Source organism: Peromyscus maniculatus, chromosome X, assembly GCF_049852395.1.
Source record: "Peromyscus maniculatus bairdii isolate BWxNUB_F1_BW_parent chromosome X, HU_Pman_BW_mat_3.1, whole genome shotgun sequence".
Lineage (NCBI taxonomy): Eukaryota > Metazoa > Chordata > Mammalia > Rodentia > Cricetidae > Peromyscus > Peromyscus maniculatus.
This window is the reverse complement of record NC_134875.1, coordinates 136,510,501-136,530,518: the sequence shown is the minus strand read 5'-3', so window position 1 is coordinate 136,530,518 and position 20,018 is coordinate 136,510,501. Positions and strand designations below refer to the sequence as shown.

At 42.2% G+C, this 20,018-nt stretch overlaps 1 protein-coding gene across 3 annotated transcripts; it reads left to right on the top strand.

The window, feature by feature from the left end:
- The first annotated feature begins 1,533 nt into the window (after positions 1–1,533).
- Positions 1,534–9,850, top strand: LOC102928890 (uncharacterized). 3 transcript variants are annotated; one of them, XM_076562893.1, is made up of 3 exons: positions 1,534–1,951; positions 2,350–2,968; positions 8,187–9,850. In XM_076562893.1, coding segments are annotated over exons 1-3 (1,023 nt in total). In that variant the 5' UTR covers positions 1,534–1,548; the 3' UTR covers positions 8,188–9,850. The 3 variants fall into 3 exon arrangements, with proteins under 3 accessions (XP_076419008.1, XP_076419007.1, XP_076419009.1); XM_076562892.1 differs by lacking the exon at positions 8,187–9,850 and adding an exon at positions 3,559–3,639; XM_076562894.1 differs by lacking the exon at positions 8,187–9,850 and having other exon boundaries at positions 2,350–2,969.
- Positions 9,851–20,018: the final 10,168 nt, after the last annotated feature.

Sequence of the window (20,018 nt, the reverse complement as noted above, 5' to 3'; positions counted from 1 at the left end):
AATCACATGACTCTTTTAACCAGAATAGTAGACTTTGATCTCTCACAATCTCGTTTCACCAGTTCAGAGCTTCTTAAGAAACATTTAAGAATACTGGTTGGAACCGGCATATTTATCTGCTTTTATCTGGTTCACAGCAATCCTTAGTCTACACCACAGAAGGTGCTCGCTAGCTCTCTTTTCCTACTTTGTCTTTAATCCAGGTTGATCCTCTCCAAAGGTCTTTGATCATTCTTTCCTACGTACTGTATCTTCAGTAGTAATAGTATCTCTCTCCAAGCCAGTGTCTCCACCTGCATCTGCCCATACTCTCCGCACAGACCACAGTAGTCATTTACAGAAGTCGTACCTGGCTAAGATAGCTCAGGCATTTGTTATCCTTGAGAACAGGACCACTTTCATTGTTGTTCCTGGTTTAACCGGGATGGAAAATGTTATTCAGTTGATACTTGAAATCTGCACTGTGTGTCACAGCCACCGCCCAAGTTTTCCCAGATTACTTTCCTTTGATGGAACTGTTTTCCTTTCCAAAGCAGGGTTCTATTAACCTTTAACCCACCCCAGGACCCGCTTGATAGCACTTGAGTGCTGGTGAGAGAGAGACAAAAAATCCTAAAATGATGGGGAGACATTCGGTGCCCTCAGAAATCTAGAAGTCTACAAGAGAGAAGGAATGAGAGAAACCTTAGAGAAAATTTTTAAAAAGTATGGTTGAAGTTTTGTGTTAATTTTGGGCTCTGGGAAGCTGCTTCTCTGGCAAGAGGTCAGTGTGATCAAAGCACACTGACCTTTGCAATCTCCAAATGAAAACCACTGGGCCAGGGAAATGGCTCACTAGGCAAAGTGCTCGAGGACCTGAGTTCCGATCCACACCACCCACATACAAGCCAGGCTGCAATCCCAGTGCCAGGGAGCCTCTAGAAACTGAGACTCTGAATCCCTGGGGCTTTCTAGTCTAGTGCAGCCTAATTGTGGAAAACCTGTCCCCAAAGTCATAATGGGGGGAGAGCAATGGAAGCAGTAGAGGAAGAAACCTTTGCCCACCTTGGGCCTACACCTGTTCAGAGAGTACACACACACACACACACACACACACACACACACACACACACACACACACACACACACACACACACACGTTTTCAAGGATCACCAAAGCCCCGAATGCTCATCTGTGAGCAGGCCAGGAAAGGGTGCAGTGTGTGAGGATGGAGGCTGACAGGGAATCCACGACTTGGTGGGGGTGCTGCTCCAGAATCATCTTGCCCTGGGGTTGAAACCAGGGTTGTGACAAGGAGTCCCGGGGTTCCATGACTGGGAAACTGGGGGACAGAGAGGCTATGCCAACTGTGAACAGGGGTTGTGTGCCAGTGTTTAAGACAAGGGCTGAGCCAAGATGGTTGACAAGCCGCAGAAGAGAACCTGTTGAAGAAAGCAAGCTGCATGTGACTCAGCAAAGATTATTCTGGCAAGACTGCCATTGGTCATTCTGGCGACACCCTGCCTGCTGCCTAGAAATAAGGCAAGTGCTGTTCATAATGGGAGAGGATGATGACGCGGACCTCGACCCTGCAGCCTGTGCCTTGCTCGGGGGTGGGAGGGGGAAGCTGGCCCCCGCCGCCGCTGCCATGTCTGGCCCACACTCACACGTGGTGGGACCCTGCGCAATGTCACAATGGGGTGCACCTCCCCAGCGCACAGGGAGCTAGAAGCTTCCCAGGCACAGCGGTGAGGGGCGCCTGCGCAGTGAGCCAGTGGCGTCGCGCGTTGCGGGAGTCGAGAGACCCCCGCCTCCGCCCCTCGCCCTCCGCCGCGCGCGCGCACGCGGGCCCGGCCACGCGCGCGCACGCGTCTCACCTCGCTCAACCCCTGCCTGGGCGGCCGGGCGGCAGAGCGAGCGCGCGATCGCGGACTGGCAAGCGGGCAAGCGGGCAAGCGGGCAAGCAGGCGGGTAAGCAGGCAAGCGGGCGGGCGGGCAAGCGGGCAAGCAGGCCGGTAAGCAGGCAAGCGGGCGGGCGGGCGGGCAAGTGGGCAAGCAGGCAAGCAGGCGGGTAAGCGGGCGGGCGGGCGGGCGGGCGGGCGAGCGGGCAAGCGGGCAGGAGGGCGGGGACCGCGCACGGTCCAGTCGGGGGCTGTGCGGAGGCGCGGGCTCCGGGCTCCCGGCTCCAGGCGGCGGAAGCGGCGCCTCCAATCAGGCAGCGGGCTCGCGACCCTCGGCGCACCCCGGCTGGCGCTGCCCGCCCCGGACTCACTGACGCGCCGGCTCGCCCCCGCCCCCGCGCCCGCCCCCGCCTAGTCTCCCCGGGCTCGGGCTCGGCTCAGACTCCGCTCTGCTCTTCTCTTCTGCAGCCCTCGCTCTCCCTGCCCGCAGCAGCTCCTCCTCGGCTGCGCGGCGGCGGCCCGCTCGGCATCTGCAAGCGACCACACACAGTCGGCGGCGGCGGCGGCGGCGGCAGCAGCAGCAGCGGGCGAGGATGAAGTGCAAGCCGAACCAGACGCGGACCTACGACCCCGAGGGCTTCAAGAAGCGCGCCGCGTGCCTGTGCTTCCGCAGCGAGCGCGAAGACGAGGTGCTCCTGGTGAGCAGCAGCCGCTACCCCGACCGCTGGATCGTGCCCGGCGGGGGCATGGAGCCCGAGGAGGAGCCGGACGGCGCGGCGGTGCGCGAGGTGTACGAGGAGGCGGGAGTCAAGGGGAAGTTGGGCCGGCTGCTTGGTGTCTTCGAGCAGAACCAGGACCGCAAGCACCGGACCTACGTGTTCGTGCTCACCGTCACCGAGCTGCTGGAGGATTGGGAAGACTCGGTCAGCATCGGCAGGAAGCGAGAGTGGTTCAAGATCGAAGATGCCATCAAGGTCCTCCAGTGCCACAAGCCCGTGCATGCCGAGTACCTGGAGAAACTGAAGCTGGGCGGCTCCCCGACTAATGGAAACTCGGCCGCCCCGTCCCTGCCGGAGAGCGAGCCCTAGTATGTACCGCTCCCGCCCGCCCGGACTCCCGCCTGTCGCCTCCCCGCACTTGCCTCCTGCCTGCCTGCCTGCCTGCCAGGAGAGCACCTCTCCTGCCCTGTGCGCCCGCACGGGCAGGAGGGAGGCTTCTTTTGTTTCCTTGGCAGGCAGACCTCTGAATCACGCTTGCAAACTGTCTCTGTTGCCAGGCTCTGTTTGCAGACAATTTGCACGTTTTTTCACATGCTTTTCTAATCGCTTCTTGGTGACACTGTAAAAATCTTGCGGTCAGCCAGAGCTGCATGGGATTTCGTGAAAGGTGCCTTAACTGCTTGCCCTGCTCTTCATAGAGGGTGTGCTTTTTGTATGCGCGCGTGTATGCGTGCGTGTCTGTCTGCCCTGTGATGTTTTGTTTGGGTGGTGTTTTTCCTTTAAACACCCTTTACATGTGTTTGTGCGTGAGTGTGCGTGCGCGCTTTTGATGTCAGGCTTGTGGTTTGTTTCTTAGTGGAGGCCTTTAGAGTTCTACCAGCTGGCGGGGCGGGGGGTGGCGGGGGATGGGGTGGGGGGGCATCTTTTTATGTTTTTCCCCTTGTTTTCTCATTCACAGCGTTGGTTCTTGGCAGTGAGCCATTCTTGGTAAACGTTGACTCAGGCGATTTGTTTGAAATTAAAATAAGAAAAAGAAAAATTTGAGACTTTACATCTTTCTTTTCTGCATACAGTACTTTTAGCCCTCAAAACGTCATCTAACATGCCTAGGATAGAAGCTTCCTGTATTTTCCTATGACAGAAAACCATTTTAATTTTCAAGAAAATTTTACAGTTGACTTTTCACTACTGGACATTTTGAATCAGTAGTGAGGAATCACCAACTGTAGAAAATTAAAATAGTTATGTCCATTTCCTATATAATTTACAAGGGGTTGCCTGCATAGACAGGATATTTCTAGAGACTTGCTAATAAGATACTTTTGATCAGGGTAATTCTATTTATACAATACTTTTAGCCCACTCATCCAACAGCTTCCAACCCCCAGCACCTTTTTGGATCCTCTTTGAAAAACTGTGCTTTTCTCAGTGTGTGTTCATTGTGAAAGAAAGTAATCTATACTTGAATTTAGTGACTACCCAGTTGAAATTCCCTGCCCCTTGGTCACCGCAGGAATGGAATCGTTTATGGTGATTGCATATTTGCAGTCATTCAGACCATTTCCATTCTTTATATTCTTGTTGCTCAGCTGTGAAGACACACGACCCAGTGAGTGAAGGTTCCATTTCTTACAATGAACCTTTTGGTTGTACTCTTGTTGCTCTTGATACCTGTTTGAAATAAGGAGCCACCTCTCAATATGTCATTCTGTCTTCTGGAACTCTCCTCAGGTCCCTGCCATATCTATTTAGGTCTCTAGAAGGCACTTTTAAAAGATATTATTAAAGACTGGAAAGATCATTCCATATTTAACAGGAGCATTTTTCAAAAACGTCTCCTATGAGTACAATGAATAGACTTGGGGGAAAATGACCATGTTAAAGAACTAAAATCACTTGGGTTAGAGCTGTTTACTTTATATTAGCTTATTTTGAAAAAAAAAATCTCAGACTATATTTTGATCATGCTCTTTCCCCTGCCCCAGCCCTCCCAGGTGCTCCTCACCCCCCAACCCACACTCAACTCGGTGCTCTTTCTTTCTTGCTCAGAAACCAAGGCAACAAACAACAAACACAAACACCAGATCATAAAAGCACACAAAATAACATGGGGTCCATTTTGTGTTGCTCAGCTATTCCTGAGCATGAGGCCTAAGCTGGAGTTGGGTTGAAAGAGGCAGTGTCACCCCCCCCCTAGAGAAAACGGATTGTCCCTCTCCCAGCAGGTATCAATTGCAAATAGCTTCTTGGTTAGGAGTGGGACTTTGGACCCACTCCCCCTTCTCCAGGCTGGGATTGTGTCTGCCTTGAATTCAGGCAGGCCTTGCCCATGCTGTCACAGGCTCTGTGTGTGAGCTCCTATGTACTTCAGTCCTGGGGGGGGGGGGGGGGAATGCTGTTGCTTTGGTGTCGTACACCACTTAACAACTCTTGCAAACATTCCATTGCCTCCTCTTCCCCATAGATTCCCGAGCCTTGAGGAGGGCTGTTTGATAAAGAGCGCGTTTATTGCTCTCAAATTACATTTTTAAAACATAATTACTGCTAAAAATTTAATGGAGCACCATCTTTTGAAAATTTAACGTACAAATCAATGTGTAAACAATTTGGACTTCGTGAACACATAAAGAATATCAGTATGCAGCTCCTGGAATTCATAGTTTCTAACCCCAAAGCCATTATATTTGTCCTCATCACCATACTGGGCTAACTTTGGTTTTGAACCCCATGTATATTTGTTCTTATTGCCTTTTTGTGTGATTTATACTCAGAACATTCAAATGTTTTTTTTTCTCCATTTGGCTTTTTGTTATTTCACAATTAATATTGTTTTAAGCTTCTAAAAGTGGCGTCCTTGCATTTTCTCAAGAACTGTGGTTTCCCTTTATGGAAAATTTTACTTCAGATTTAAAATATAAACCCTAATTTCCAAAATATACTTTTATCAAAATATACTTGGACCAAAGAAAGAGTATATGACTAATTTGAAGCACTTATTCTTAATTCCAATAAAAAAAAATTTTTGTTTTTTTTCGAGACAGGGTTTCTCTGTGTAGTTTTGGCACCTTTCCTGGAACTCACTCTGTAGCCCAGGCTGGCCTCGAACTCACAGAGATCCCTCTATCTGCCTCTGCCTCCCAAGTGCTGGGAATAAAGGCGTGTGCCACCACCGCCCTACTTCAAAATTACTTTTACTAGTTAAAAAGTTTCTAGTATGCCTGGCGTTGGTGGCACACGCCTTTAATCCCAGCACTCGGGAGGCAGAGGCAGGCGGATCTCTGTGAGTTCGAGGCCAGCCTGGGCTACCAAGTGAGCTCCAGGAAAGGCGCAAAGCTACACAGAGAAACCCTGTCTCGAAAAACCAAAAAAAAAAAAAAAAAAGTTTCTAGTAGATTCTGCAATTTTATTTCCATTAACCTTAACTTCAATATTGACATTACAGATATAATGAATTTGGCTTTATGGATATTTCTTTTTATAAAAATCTTAGAAACCCTGTCAGAAATGCAATGGAGGCTTTACTTGATATTACTGGAGTCAGCAATATGTCATCCTTTAAAATTACATTTATTTGTGTGTATGTGCATATACATGCACGCATGTGTGTGTTTGTGTAGCTGTAGAGGTCAAAGGACAAGGCATGGGAGTGGTCTATTCTTCCACCATGCAGGGTCAGGAAACAGAATTCACGTAGTCAGGGTTGGTCACAAGTGCCTTTACACACTGAGCCATCCTGTAGATCTTCTTAGTGCATTTTTAAATTATGCATAATCAAAAGTGTATTCATAATCCATTATTAAGAATTGTTTGCCTATAAATATATTGTGAATTATTTTTCTCTTCAAGAGTTTGTCAGTAGTTCCAGATTTAAACAGGTAATTGGGGATAGTATATTAATTCTACCAGTCAGTCCTCCAAAAGCTGTTTAACAACTGGGTATTTTTCCAAGAATGCTAAGTCATTTTATATAGTATTTATGATTATACTAATACACAACCAAATTTTACATCCATCTTTCAATTGAAAAGAGAAGATCACTCCATCAGATAACTGCGATTTGCAGATATGAATTAGAAGTTTATTTCCCATACATTTTTTTGCTAACATGTATTATCTTTTTTTAAATTTTATAATTTGATTTAATTTTACACATCAGCCACAGATTCCCCCGTCCTCCCGCCCTCCCCCCAGCCCACCCCCCATTCCCATCTCCTCCAGGGCAAGGACTCCCCTGGAGATTCAGCTCAACCTGGTAGATTCAGTCCAGGCAGGTCCAGCCCCTTCCTCCTTCATCCAGGCTGAGCAAAGTGTCCCTGCACAGGCCCCAGGTTCCAAACAGCCAGCTCATGCACTAAGGACAGGTCCCGGTCCCACTGCCTGGGTGGGTGCCTCCCAAACAGTTCAAGCTACTCAACTGTCTCGCTTAACCAGAGGGCCTGATCCAGTTGGGGGCTCCTCAGCTATTGGTTCAGAGTCAGAAAGACAAACATAGTATGTACTCACTCATAGGAGGATACTAGATGTAAAACAAAGGATTACTAGACTGCTATTTCCCATACATTTTATAAATAGCTTTCATTTCCCACTTTTCAAGTATTTTGTTGGTAACGAGGGATTTTTTTCCCAGCACCTCATGCATGCTGAGCATGTACTGAACTACTTAGCTCCACTCACAGCCCTGATGTACAGAGGAAACATGTTAATATAGGTTTGTTTATATACTGGAAACATAATCTTGCCTATACTTTAAAGAAACAAACTAAAGACAGGAAATTGACTTGTATAAGCCATTTGCTTTATTATTCTGTATAGATTCATTTGAGATGATTAATAAGGTTTTTCATTGAACAGTATGGTTTCATTTCTCTAAGAATGCCTTACGGGATGTAGATGAAAATTGTCCCTGAGCAGAACTTTTACCTTCAGGCTTACTATTTTCCTGGTAGCCCTCTCTTGATATGACACTGTATGTAACATAGTTAAACAGTTCTGAGCAAACAGAACTATGAGAGGTCAGTATGGCCACAAGAGGTTTTTAGGAGAGAACGGGAGGGGATAGAAACTACACCAGGACTTGGAAGTTAGACCTAATTGCAGTTCTTACACTGTACTTTCACCCAAATTACCAAATCATCCTAAATCTGTCATTGTAGATGATACAAATAGATACTGTTGTAAACATCTCCAATGAGATGGTCTTTTAACTGAATTAAGAGACACACTTCTGTGTAGTGGTTAACAGTTTGTTGGACTTGACCAATTTGAATTACTCCTGTAAGTCTAGACTGTTTTACAAGGTAGAATTCATGATTTTTTTTTTGCATCTTAATTTCCAGTTCCCCTTTGGTATCACTGGTTTCACAATTTTTTTTGAGAGATAGAATGGGAATGTGTGTGCATGTGTGTACACGTGTACCTATAATTCCCTCAACTGCTGATCTAGGTTCACATTGCATTTGCCTTAGAGCCTGCATGGGCTTTCTAAATGCCGAGTGATTGGTGCCCCTAATATGTTCTTAATAACTGTGCTGCTTGGAAGAATTGTAAATATACACCTGCAAAATGTATGTTTGTTTCTTTTTCCAGATGAACAGAAACCATGTTCCAGATTACACTGAAATAAAATCATTGATGTGAATCCAGTATTCAGTGGTATTGTCAAGTTCACCGGAGCACTTTTAAGGTTCCCAGGAAGACCGCCCATCTGGTTTTCCTTCTACATCTTGGAACACTCCTCTGTCTATTTTACCAACATTGTTTGCTCTGGTTGTTGTACTATTGTATGTGAGCGGACTTAATTCAGCACCTATAGCCTTTTGTTGTGCTTTTCTGATGTGTCTGCCTTCTTCATTAGACTATTACCTTTGAGAGCAACGACTATTTTTCCTTACTCTGCATATTGTGCATCCAAGACACTACTTGAAATATGGTTGGCATCACTGGAGGTCTTTGATTCAATTAATATTTTGTAATCTCTTTGTGGCAAAGCATTTCCCTCCCAATCTGGTGCTAGTAGAGTATCTGCTGTCTCAGCACCATGTGTGTGGCTCATGTGTATTAGGTGTTTCATAAACATTTCAGGACAGTTGAAGATGTTCCAGGACAAGAATTAGTACTCATTTTATGTCATATCATACAATGGCTGGTACGGTTTTAATATTATGCTATCACTGAAGGTAACATTTTATAGAATTAGTCCTTCACGTAACAACTTTAGTGTTTTTGTACTGTTGTTAATTTGCTTAAAATTTTATTCAAAAATATCACTTGCTATAAAGGTAATTGTAAAGACACTACAATGAAAACCTATTATTGTGAGTTTTTATAAAAATAAATTTTAAAATAATATACAAATAATACATTTAATTTTTTTGCAATGCTCTATTTCTTAAATGTCAACATTTCCTTGCAGAAAAATGCTGTTTTTTTTATTTTAAAGATTCAATATTCTGTAATATTGATGGTGAGCATGAAGAATACCTGCTCATCGTGCCATTTCGTTGCCTAAGTGTCTTTTGCCTCTCTCGCTGTTTCTGTTGCCTGTGGTTCTCCTCCCTTGCCTAGCTTCTCAGTACCACATGCTTTCTGCATGTAAAATTGCAAAGGGCTGAGAGCGCTAAATTGGTGTGACGTAGAAAGGCTTCAGGGAGAAAGACTACTGTAAAAGAGGAACCCAAAGGGAAGAATTTAAATGAGGGAGTTTGGGTCAACTCTTTCCAGAGGAATAAGTTTATGATAAGGACAAGGAAATTTTACGGAGTTTTGCCACGAGGTGTGTGATGTCAATACTCTTATTCAGCTCATTCCAAGGGTTCCAAAGAGGTACGAATATGGCAGTTGTGTTTTACTTTTTCACTATAAACGATTATATTGGGAAAGGCTTGAACTCCACTTTAGTGTAAGCACCCTTCCTCATGGTACCAGTGAAATGTATTGTGTCCCCATATCCTACAGACTTTGAAATAAAACCACATCTTATAATTTACTGGAGTTTCTATTCGTGATATGTACTGTGGTTTTGCTTTCTAAAGAAGCGCTTATCTTTTAGAAAACTGTACTGAAAATTGAAAGATATGCTACTGTTATTTGCTTCAATATAATCAGGGTGGTATAAGTTTGTATATAGATGAAACAAGATTGGCTCTGATTTGATAATTGTTGGAGCTGTGTGATAGATGTTTGAGAATTCATTATTCTCTATACTTTTGTATATGTTTGAAATTTTCCATAATAAAAATTGCAAAGATGTATGCCTTAGAGTTTGCTAGTAGGCCACCTCTCTCTTTCAGAGTCTAAATATGGATGGCTGGTCAGAATAATAATTCACAGAAAGATAAAACTTTATTCTAAAAAGCTGGCTCTTCTTCCTGAGCTACATGTGTTGCTAACTACCAGTTTCTTTCCAAGAAGTTTGTTCTTGGAAGACCTCCAGTTAACATGTGCAAAAGGCTCTTAGTTCACCCAGCATGCAGTATGTGAGCAGGACGTAAGTTAAAGTGCAGTCTCCGTTGTTTTTTTTTAAGTATATGTATATGAGGGTTTTGCTTCTATGTATGTGCACTGCATGAGCTCACCAGATCCCCCAAATTGGGGGTAAGGATATTTTGTGAGCTGCCAATTCGGCGCTGGGAACCAAAATCAGGTCCTTTGCAAGAACCACCAGTGCTCTTAACTGCTGAGCCATCTCTCCAGTCCCATAATTCTCTTTGAAAATAACATTTTAATTCATCTTCATAAAATTCTGAAAATGAAAAATGAGTTTAAAAAAATCACACTAATCCCTCTTTCCAGAGATAACCAAGCTTTTAAAAAAGGCAAGTTTCAGTCTTGATTTTTGCATATAATCTAATGTACTATATGATTATATATTACACACACACACACACACACACACACACACACATCTCCACTAGAATATTTACAAAAAGTCCATGATGTTTCTATTTTAATCACATTCCACACTGACACATTGCTCTTCCTTAGAAAGTTTTAGGCTGCTGCTAAGGGCCACTATTAAATTTGTGTTGCTTCTGACATGCACAAATACAGGAAACAAAACATAAAACTTGGGTCTGAACTCTAGATACACTATTGACAAATTCCTGGTGCAAGACAAAGTAAGTCAGTTGTGCTGTGTGTGTGTGTGTGTGTGTGTGTGTGTGTGTGTGTGTGTGTGTGTGTCAGTGTTTTAATATCTTCACACACGAAGCTCTGAAGCCACAGGTCTTGAAGTAGTCAGTGAGATGGCATGATAGCTAGTGTCAATCATCAGCTTAGAATTGTATGGGAATTGGGCCTCTTGTCAAGTCTGTGGGGATCTGTATTGATTAGGTCAACTGAGGTAGGAAGACCTGCCCACTGTGTGTGGAAACATTCCTTGATTGAAATTCTGGACTATGCAATTGGCCAAAGCTGAGCAACAGCAAACATCCATTCCTGCCTGGTTCTTGATTTCACACATCATAACCAGCAGCTTCAAGCTCATGCTACCTTGACTTCCCCATTATGATGAGACTAGACTGTTCCATGCTTTTTCACTGGAGCCAGCAGGACCAGCTCCCAAATCATGACACAGAGACTTATAAATTTTGAATGCTCAGCCTAACTTATGCTCTTTGCTGGCTAGCTCTTTTAACTTAAATCAACCTGTTTATCTGCCTTTTGCCTCAGAGCTTATTACCTTCCTTCTGTATAACTTACTTTCACTGCTTCTCTGGCTGGCTGGAGGTGTGTCCCTCATTCTCTCATTCTTCTCTCTCTTTGAGCCTGGACTTCTCCTCCTATGTGTTCTATCTGCCAGCTCCACCTATCCTTTCTCCTATCTAGGTATTGGCTGGTCAGCTCTTTATTAGACCAATCAGGTGCCTTCAGCAGGCAAGGTGAAACAGATGCAACACATCCTTACATCGTTAAACAAATGCAGGATAAACAGTAGTCACACACCTTCACACAGTTAAAGTACTATTCTGCAGCATAAACAAATGTAACACATCTTTGCCCAGTTCAATAATATTTTACAACACTATACCCTTGAACTGAGAACTGAAATAAAACCTTTCTCCCTTGAATTGCTTTTGCTGGGTTATTTTATCATGGTGACAGGAAAAGAAACTAGGACAAAGTAAAGTAATTGCAGCATGTTGTCCCCAAATAGGCCTCACATACATAGCCTTATCTGTTTTCTCTAGCTCCTCCTCTATCTGTGACATCATTGTGTAGCCTCTCACCCTAATGTGGTTGCGATTCTGGACATTGTTTCTAAAGGGTAAACAAGGATCCCTCCTACTTTGGACTAAGGGAAGGGAGCACTGCTTTCTGCCTTTTGCCTTGTTAACCCATCATGTGCCCTCAACCCTTATGTAATTAGTAACCACTCTGGGACTTTCAATAAGATTTTATTGAAGATGGCAAGAATATATGAAGGAAATATAAAAAAACATAGGGAGCTTAGTGAGATGGCTCAGAGAGGAAGACATTTACCACCAAACATGCAACCTTACTTTGATTGCCCCAAATCCACACAGTGGAAGTAGAGAACTTCAAGTTGTCCTCTGACCTCCACACATGAACCATGGCACTTGCAAAAGCATGCAGACAGACAGACAGACAGACAGACACACACACACACACACACACACACACACACACACACACACACACGAGGGGGGAGAGTAAATGAATGTAATACTTTTTTTTTAAAAAAAAAAGAACATATAACATAATTTACATTTAGCATATATAAAATATCCTAGAAGGATAAGTCAGGCCCTTTCAAGACCCAGCCCTGGACTTGTTTAGTAATACAAGCTGAGTCCAAATGGCTTGAAAATAAATTTCTTCAACTGAAGGAGAGTACACAGGGCCTTCATAGGCCTGCACAGGTCTGGGCCAGGTCTTCTGTGTATATATCATGGCTTCCAATTTAGTGTTTTCATGGGACTCCTGAGGATGCAATGAGTGAGTCTCTGGTTCTTATGCCTTTTCTTGGGCTCTATTCCTTCTGTTGGTTTGTCCTGTACAGCTTTGTTGTGACAGTTTCAGTTTATTATATTTTATTTTGTTATATCTTTTAAATGAATGAATGAACTGAACGCATTAATGAATGAAAATCTAGCCACTAGGGTAAAGGTTAACAACTGAACTGTCACTTTTACCTGCTGGGAGAGGGAAAATCAGTTTTCTTCAATGGAGTGAACTAGGTATACCAGCCACTCCAGGGCAGGCCTCATGCTCAGGGGTAGTGGACCAACATATAGTGGACTCCACAGTTCTTGTGTGCTTGTATTTGGTTATAGTTTGATGGGGTTTTGTTTATTGGTTTGTTTTTTTCTTTTGGGGCAGGGTTTTATTGTCTTCATTCTGGGGGTTTCATTGTATTTGGTTTTTGTTTGTTTTTTGAGAAAGCACTTAAAAAGTTGGATGGATAGGGAGGGAAAAAGGATCTGGACTTGGGGGAGGGGAAGAATATGATTAAAATATATTTAAATTCAAAAATGTTTTAATTAATAAAAACTTTTTTCAATATATTATATAATTTTAATTATAATAAACATGTCTGTAAACATGAATCTTAAATAGTCTTATTAAATAAAAAACCTAGAGCCAGATATTGGGGTGAAAGGCTGAAAGACTAGAGAGACAGAACAAGCCACAGCCAACCTCACCTCGCCAATTCCTCAGCTGATCCTGTTTCCTCAGACTGGAAGCCTCTGAGTCCTCACACAAATGGATCTCAGCTGAACTGCTGCTAAAATGCCTAAAAGTTTAAAAGCCTCTAGTTCCTGGTCCTCATGCCTTACATGCCTTTTTGCTTCCTGCCATCACTTCCTGGGATTAAAGGCATGTGTCCTTCCCAAGCAAAGACATGAGATCTCAAGTGCTGGGATTAAAGGTGTGTGCCACCATGCCTGGCTCTGTTTCCAGTGTGGCCTTGAAGTCACAGAGATCCAGATGGATCTCTGCCTCCAGAAAGCTAGGATTAAGAGTGTGTGGCACCACTGTCTGGCCTCTATGTCTAATCTAGTGGCTGTTCTGTTCTCTGACCCCAGATAAGTTTTATTAGGGTACACAATATATTGAGAGACACAATATATCACCACACATCACTACAATGTAAGATTTTAATAGGGCAAACTGGATATAAGGTTCAAGGGACCTCTGTACTGCCTTCATGATTTTTATGTGAATAAAAAAAAAAAACTTGTTTTAAAAAGCAAAGTACAGCTGGGTGGTGGTGGAACATGCCTTTAATTCCAGCACCCAGGAGGCAGAGCCAGACTGATCTCTGTGAGTTTGAGGCCAGCCTGGTCTACGGAGCAACATCCAGGACAGGCACCAAAACTACACAGAGAAACCATGTCTCAAAAAACCAAAAAAAAAAAAAAAAAGCAAAGTACATTTTAAAATTTCCACATCCCTCTAACATCCATCACTACCAAAAATGGTGAGTTCGAAGTTTCACATCACAGGCATGGTGGTTCTCATGGCTATGAAGTGGAGAAACTTGCTCCCTAAACTCATCTCTCTAGAACCTAGGCTATCTCAGATTCATAGCCCCCGAAAAGAATGTACACCTGAAACCAATTAAATGAATCAAAAAGCTAACACTGTGAGTTGAGGATGGAAATCCAGTTAGTTTTACCTTCAAAGCTCATGCTCTTGGATGAAGATCATGGGCAAGACTGACAAAATGGTATGGTGAATTCAGTGTTACTCATATTTCTGAAATGGTAAATATGGTAAACAAAAATTCCATCCTCTGTCTAAGAAGACTATTAAAACACTGCTTCACCAGGTCTACACAGCAATATAAAGAAGCATGCAAGTATTTCTGGGAGTTTGGACTCATTTGAGATCAGTGCTGAGGGGATAGAGGAGGGCTCAGGGCAGAATTGATTAAAAGTAAAATGTTCCCTTTTGTCTGCTCAAACTTAAGCTTTACTTCTTGGGTGCTACAAAGAAAATACGGAAGACTTCAAAAGCCATTCTGAATAGGTGGGTCCATTACCTGGTGCACGTTTTTAGAAATCACTAAGTAATTTTTTTTAACATGAAATAATTTTACACATTAATGGAACATAGTGTAGTATGTTGATACACAAATCTAGCACGTACTGATCAAATCACAGCAACTGGAATTTCTCCTTCCATATAAGTTATTTTATCGTCAAAGTCGGTGTAGTTTGCTAGAAAAGATCCCATTAGGTAAATGCAGATGAGAAAACAGAGGCTCAACATGATTAAGTAAAATGAACCATTCTCAATAAGGAAGAGAGGTAGAACTGAGTACCAGATATGAAGAATACTATTGTTGTTCTACCACAAAATGAAAGCCAGCTGCTTTTGCTCACATTTTTTAAATGAGGAAACCTGAGTGTGTGGATATTTTAACTTGTTCCTATAAACTATCTTGTTATCTATATGTATCCCATAACATCATATATATATATATATATATATATATATATATATAAATGAAATTTATATTTAAAAAATAAAAATTATCTAATATACCCTAGAGGAATCCTTTCTCAGGAACACTCTCTTTACAAATAACTTCATCTAATTCTCACAACTGATATGTGAAGAAAGAGCCTCCATTGAGTTTCAAATAGAAAATTGTGAGTTCTTTGTGTTTTTCTAGCAAGCTTTAGGCACATAAGTAGAAAGCCATTCGATTTTATCTAATGCCTCTAGCCTTACCACTCAAATCACTGGGTCAAGAATTACACTATCTCTACATATACAAGGGTTGAGCAAATAAAATGTGGCCTCTGTCTTCACTAAGCCTTTTGTATAGCTTTTTGTATAAAAAAGAAGAAATTCTAACATAATGGATTTTTTTTTATGATTGTGATGATTCACTCAGCTCTGCAGGCTCATCTCATAGCACTAATCCTTCTCAGAGGAAATGCCATGTAATTTGGCACCTAAACAGGAAATAAGACTGAACCAGAAGTACCAAAATGGAGCTCCAGAGATAAGAAAGAACAGATTTGAGGTTTGAGAAGCCAGACAGAGTAAGGTCTTTTTATAAAAAGAAATTGGTTCATTGTGTCTAAAATCAATGGGAACAAAACCTGAAGGGATCAAAGCATGTGTGGCAATGTACTTCCGTAACTCAGGTATTCCAGAAATCAAGGCAGGAGATTAAATTTGCACCCAACCTGCATTACAGTGAGAGATGCTGTCACACTGACATTTAAGAGCAGAAAGGGGTCCCACCCTTGCACTCTCTGCAAGAGACACCCACATCCAAACCCAGAGCACGTCTTCTCACTCAGGTCTTTGCCCTGCAGAGGACCAGCTGGAAGTGGCACCCACATACCATTGCCTGGTACCACCCCTGGTGCCCAAGCCCATCCAGGAGTCCCACTTGCACACTCTGTCTATAAATCCACACCAGGTCCCTTGCTCCTTGTTAGCTTTCAACTCTACTCCCAGCTAGGTAGCTGTATCCCCTTCCATGCAGCTCCATGCCACTCCATGCCCACACTCAGCTGGGAGCTGCATTGTTGTGCCTCCCTGCCTTACTACTGAGTTGGAAACAACCTCTCTATGATCAAAATTCAACATAATATCTGAAGGACTGACATACAAACTCTTCCTACTTGATCTGAAATCAACCAAGTTTGGACAACAACAGAAACAGAAACAGATTTTCACTCTCAAAGGCAAGCTGAAATCTCATATCAGCACACAATCAATGAAATAAACCTACATGGCCAGGACCATTGAAAAAACACAAACAATATAAAAGGCCAGGAAATTATGTCTACCACAAAGACCACTACACTAGTTCAATAGAAATGTTTTCCAATGTGAATTACCTAGATGAACCCCAGGACACAGATTTAATAGTTTTCCAATTTATTTATTTCTATTTTATGTGTATGAGTGTTTTGTCTGTATGTGTACCTGTGCATCACATACATACCTGGGGCCTACAGAGTTAAGAAGAGGATGTTGTGTCTCTTGGAACTGGAATTATGGATGGTTAGGAGCTGCCATATATGTGCTGGGAATTGAACCCGTGTCCTCTGCAAGAACAACTGATTTTAACCACTGGGCCATCTCTCCAGCACAGATGATTTAAAAAATTATAAACATAAAGAATTTAAGGAGTTTAAAGAGTACACAAACACCTGAATGAACTTAAAGAGGATATGAATAAAGTAATGGAAATTACTGACAGCACAAACATATTGCTGAATAAAAATGATGAATGTGGAGAATAGAGAAAGCCATGTAGTAGAATGTTATTTTAAGGTGTGTTGCTTTTGTTTATGTTGCATTTGTTTAACTCTGTGAAGCTGTGTTACTGTGTCTGTCTAAAACACCTGATGGTCTAATAAAGAACTGAATGGCCAATAGCAAGGCAGGAGAAAGGATAGGCGGGGCTGGCAGGCAGAGAGAATATATAGAAGGAGAAATCTGAGAGAAGAGATTGAAAAAAGAAGTAGCCAGAGAAGGAGGAGGACATCAGGAACCATCCACCCAGCTACACAGCAAGCCATGGAGTAAGAGTAAGATTTATACAAGTAAAAGAATGGGAAAAGCCCAGAGGCAAAAGGTAGATGTGATAAGTTAAGAAAAGCTGACTAGAAACAAAAGAAGCTAAGGCTAATTTGTAATTAAGAATAAGCCTCCGTGAGTGATTTATTTGGGATCTGGGTGGCAGCCCCCAAAAGAGCAAAAACAAACAACAGCAAAGCCATGAATGAATGTGTGTTGTTGACATGGATATAGTCATGTCAAGGACCGAAAGGCCTCAGACCTATGGGGTCTTTGACAAAGTCTCCCGCCCCTCTGAAGCTGAGAGAGATAGCACAGCTTTCCTTTATTTGCATGTAATAACCCCACTTCCTTGTTCAGATGTATGCAATAACTCTACCTCTCTGTTCAACTCTATATTAATAAACATGATGTTTTGGGGGTGCTGCATTTTCTCCATCAGAGAGCCCAGAGCACCTGATCCCAGCATTTCTTTTCATCTGTCTGGTTTTTCTCTCTCTGCCCCAGTCAGGCCTGTTCCTGGAGCCCTAGAGCCCTGAATGGCTGTGGCAAATACTGCCTGCACAGGGACTAGAACACGCACTTTAGCTACAGGCAGAGGACTCTCATTGGTCAGACAAGGGAACCAGGCCCAGAGAAGCACATTTATAAAGGTAAAATGAAGAAATAAGGGGAAAGATGTAAAGAGAAAGGAAGAAACAAAAGTGGATAAAAAGGATAAAGGAACAAACAGAGGAACAAAGGGGGACAATTCTAAGCACTGAGTGTAACACATTGAGACAAGCAGAATCTAGAGAAAGGCATTTATCTGTTAACAAGCAGATTCTGGAGATACACAGTTATGTGTTAGGACTTTAAAAGAGATTTTTGAGATAAGTACTGAGTGAATGTGTGCTGGTCCCCAATAGCCTCAGGCTCAGAGGGATGGCAAAGCCCTCCTTGGGAGACTGGATGGGAATTGACAGAGTGTACAGAAAATGTCCACCACAGCTTTCTTTTCTGCCCCCACATGTTTACATCCTGAAGACAGCTTCCCTATAGATACTGCTCCTACTTTGATTAGCTGAACATGTCACCTTAGTCCAGCTGTATGAAATAACCCACCTCCTTGTTTATCTGTATGTAATAATTCCCATTCATTTTCCAGATATATGCAACAATCCTGTCTCTTGTTCAATTCTTTCTAATCCCAGAGTACTGTGGTTTTTCTGTCTGAGGGCCCAGACCATCCAATCCAGCATTTCTGTCCATGTGTCCATCTATCTATCTTTTCTTCATTTTTCTCACCATTAGAGTCAGGTTCATTATTGGAGCCATGTGTGGACACAGCAGATAAGTCCAGTTCAGGATTTGAAAAGTGAATCCAAATAAAGGGAACTACTGAAGAAAACTCTGGCTGAAATGGATACAGAATTGAAAAAAATTCAGTATCTCAATTAGTAAATTCAGAGGGAAGCCTTGCCAGTAGAGTTGATCAATTAGAACAGGGAATATCAGGACTGGACAATAAAGTAGAGGAACTGACCACATACTATGATACATCTTTTAAAACTAAACATATTCAAGAACTTTGGGACACTATAAAAGGCCAAATCTATGAAGTATAGACACAGAGGAAAGATCAATGGCATAGATCATCAACAAGATAATTGTTTAATAAGAAATAAAAAGAAAACTTTCCCAACACACAAAAGACCAAATAGATGGTGCCAGAAAAGAAACCTCCAAGTAATATAGTTAAAACACTAAATATACAGAATAAGGAAAGGTCATTAGGAGCTGGAAGAGAAAAGCCACAGTAACGTGAAGACAAACCCACAAGATTAACAGCTGACTTTTCAGTAGAATCTGGAAAAGTCAGAAGACTGGAATAATGAATGGCAAATTCTAAAAGACCAAAGATGCCAATGTAAACTACTTTACCCAGGAACACTTGCCATAGTGAAAGGAGAAAGAAAAAAGACCTTTCCATTATATAAACAAGCTAAAAGAATTCTTGTCCGCTAAACCAGTCCTTCAGAGAACATTGAAAACAATACTTTTGATTTACAAGATGAGTAAGCATGGTCAAGAGGCTACAGAAAGAAAACGGATGAAGCTATAATTACTGAAAACAAAATAGGACAATGAACACAAATAGGAAAAAAGCAGGAAAATGACGGTGATCAATACAAACATTTCAATAATAACTTTAAATAAGAACGGCCTCAACTCTTGATCCAAAAATGCAGGAAAGATGAATGTCCGTCTTTGTGTTGTTTATGGAAAACTCATCTTAGCTTTAAAGATGGGCACCATATTAGAGTGAAAATATGGAAAAATACATCTTGACCAAATGGAACCAGGAAGCAAGATGGTGTCACTATGCTAATTTCTGACAAAATAAACTTCAAGTCAAAGTTAATAAGAAGAACAAAAGAAGGACCAAAGGAACAATTAACCAAGAAGACAACATTACAATCCCAAACACGTGCCCCAAACACTGATACAACCAATTTTATATAAAAGGATACTACTAGATTCCAGGGCAGAGATTAACCCCAACTCAGTAATAACAGGTGAGTTCAATATCCCACTATCTCAAATGCACAGATCACAGGGAAAAAAAATAATAAACAGAAAAATATCAGAACTAAACGAAATCATACATCAAATGGATCTAACTGATATCTACAGAATATTCCACCAAAGTACCAAAGAATATATATTTTACTCAGCAGCTCATGGAAGCTTCTTTAAAATACAGTGTATCATAGTACAAAAAAAAACCCCAAATCTTAACAAATTCAGAAAATTGAAATAATTCCAAGTATCCTATCTGATCTTAATGCAATAGAGCTTGAAATCAGTTGCCAAATAATAGCAACCAACTACAGAAACCCATGGATGTTAAATAACACACTA

What these genes read in the sequence shown, in the direction of transcription:
- LOC102928890 (XM_076562892.1), top strand. Translation starts at nt 1,549, where the DNA reads ATGATGACGCGGACCTCGACCCTGCAGCCTGTGCCTTGCTCGGGGGTG. An exon ending in GCAAGCGGGCAAGCAGGCGG is followed by an intron (nt 1,952 to 2,349) that starts GTAAGCAGGCAA and finishes TCTCTTCTGCAG; the next exon opens with CCCTCGCTCTCCCTGCCCGC.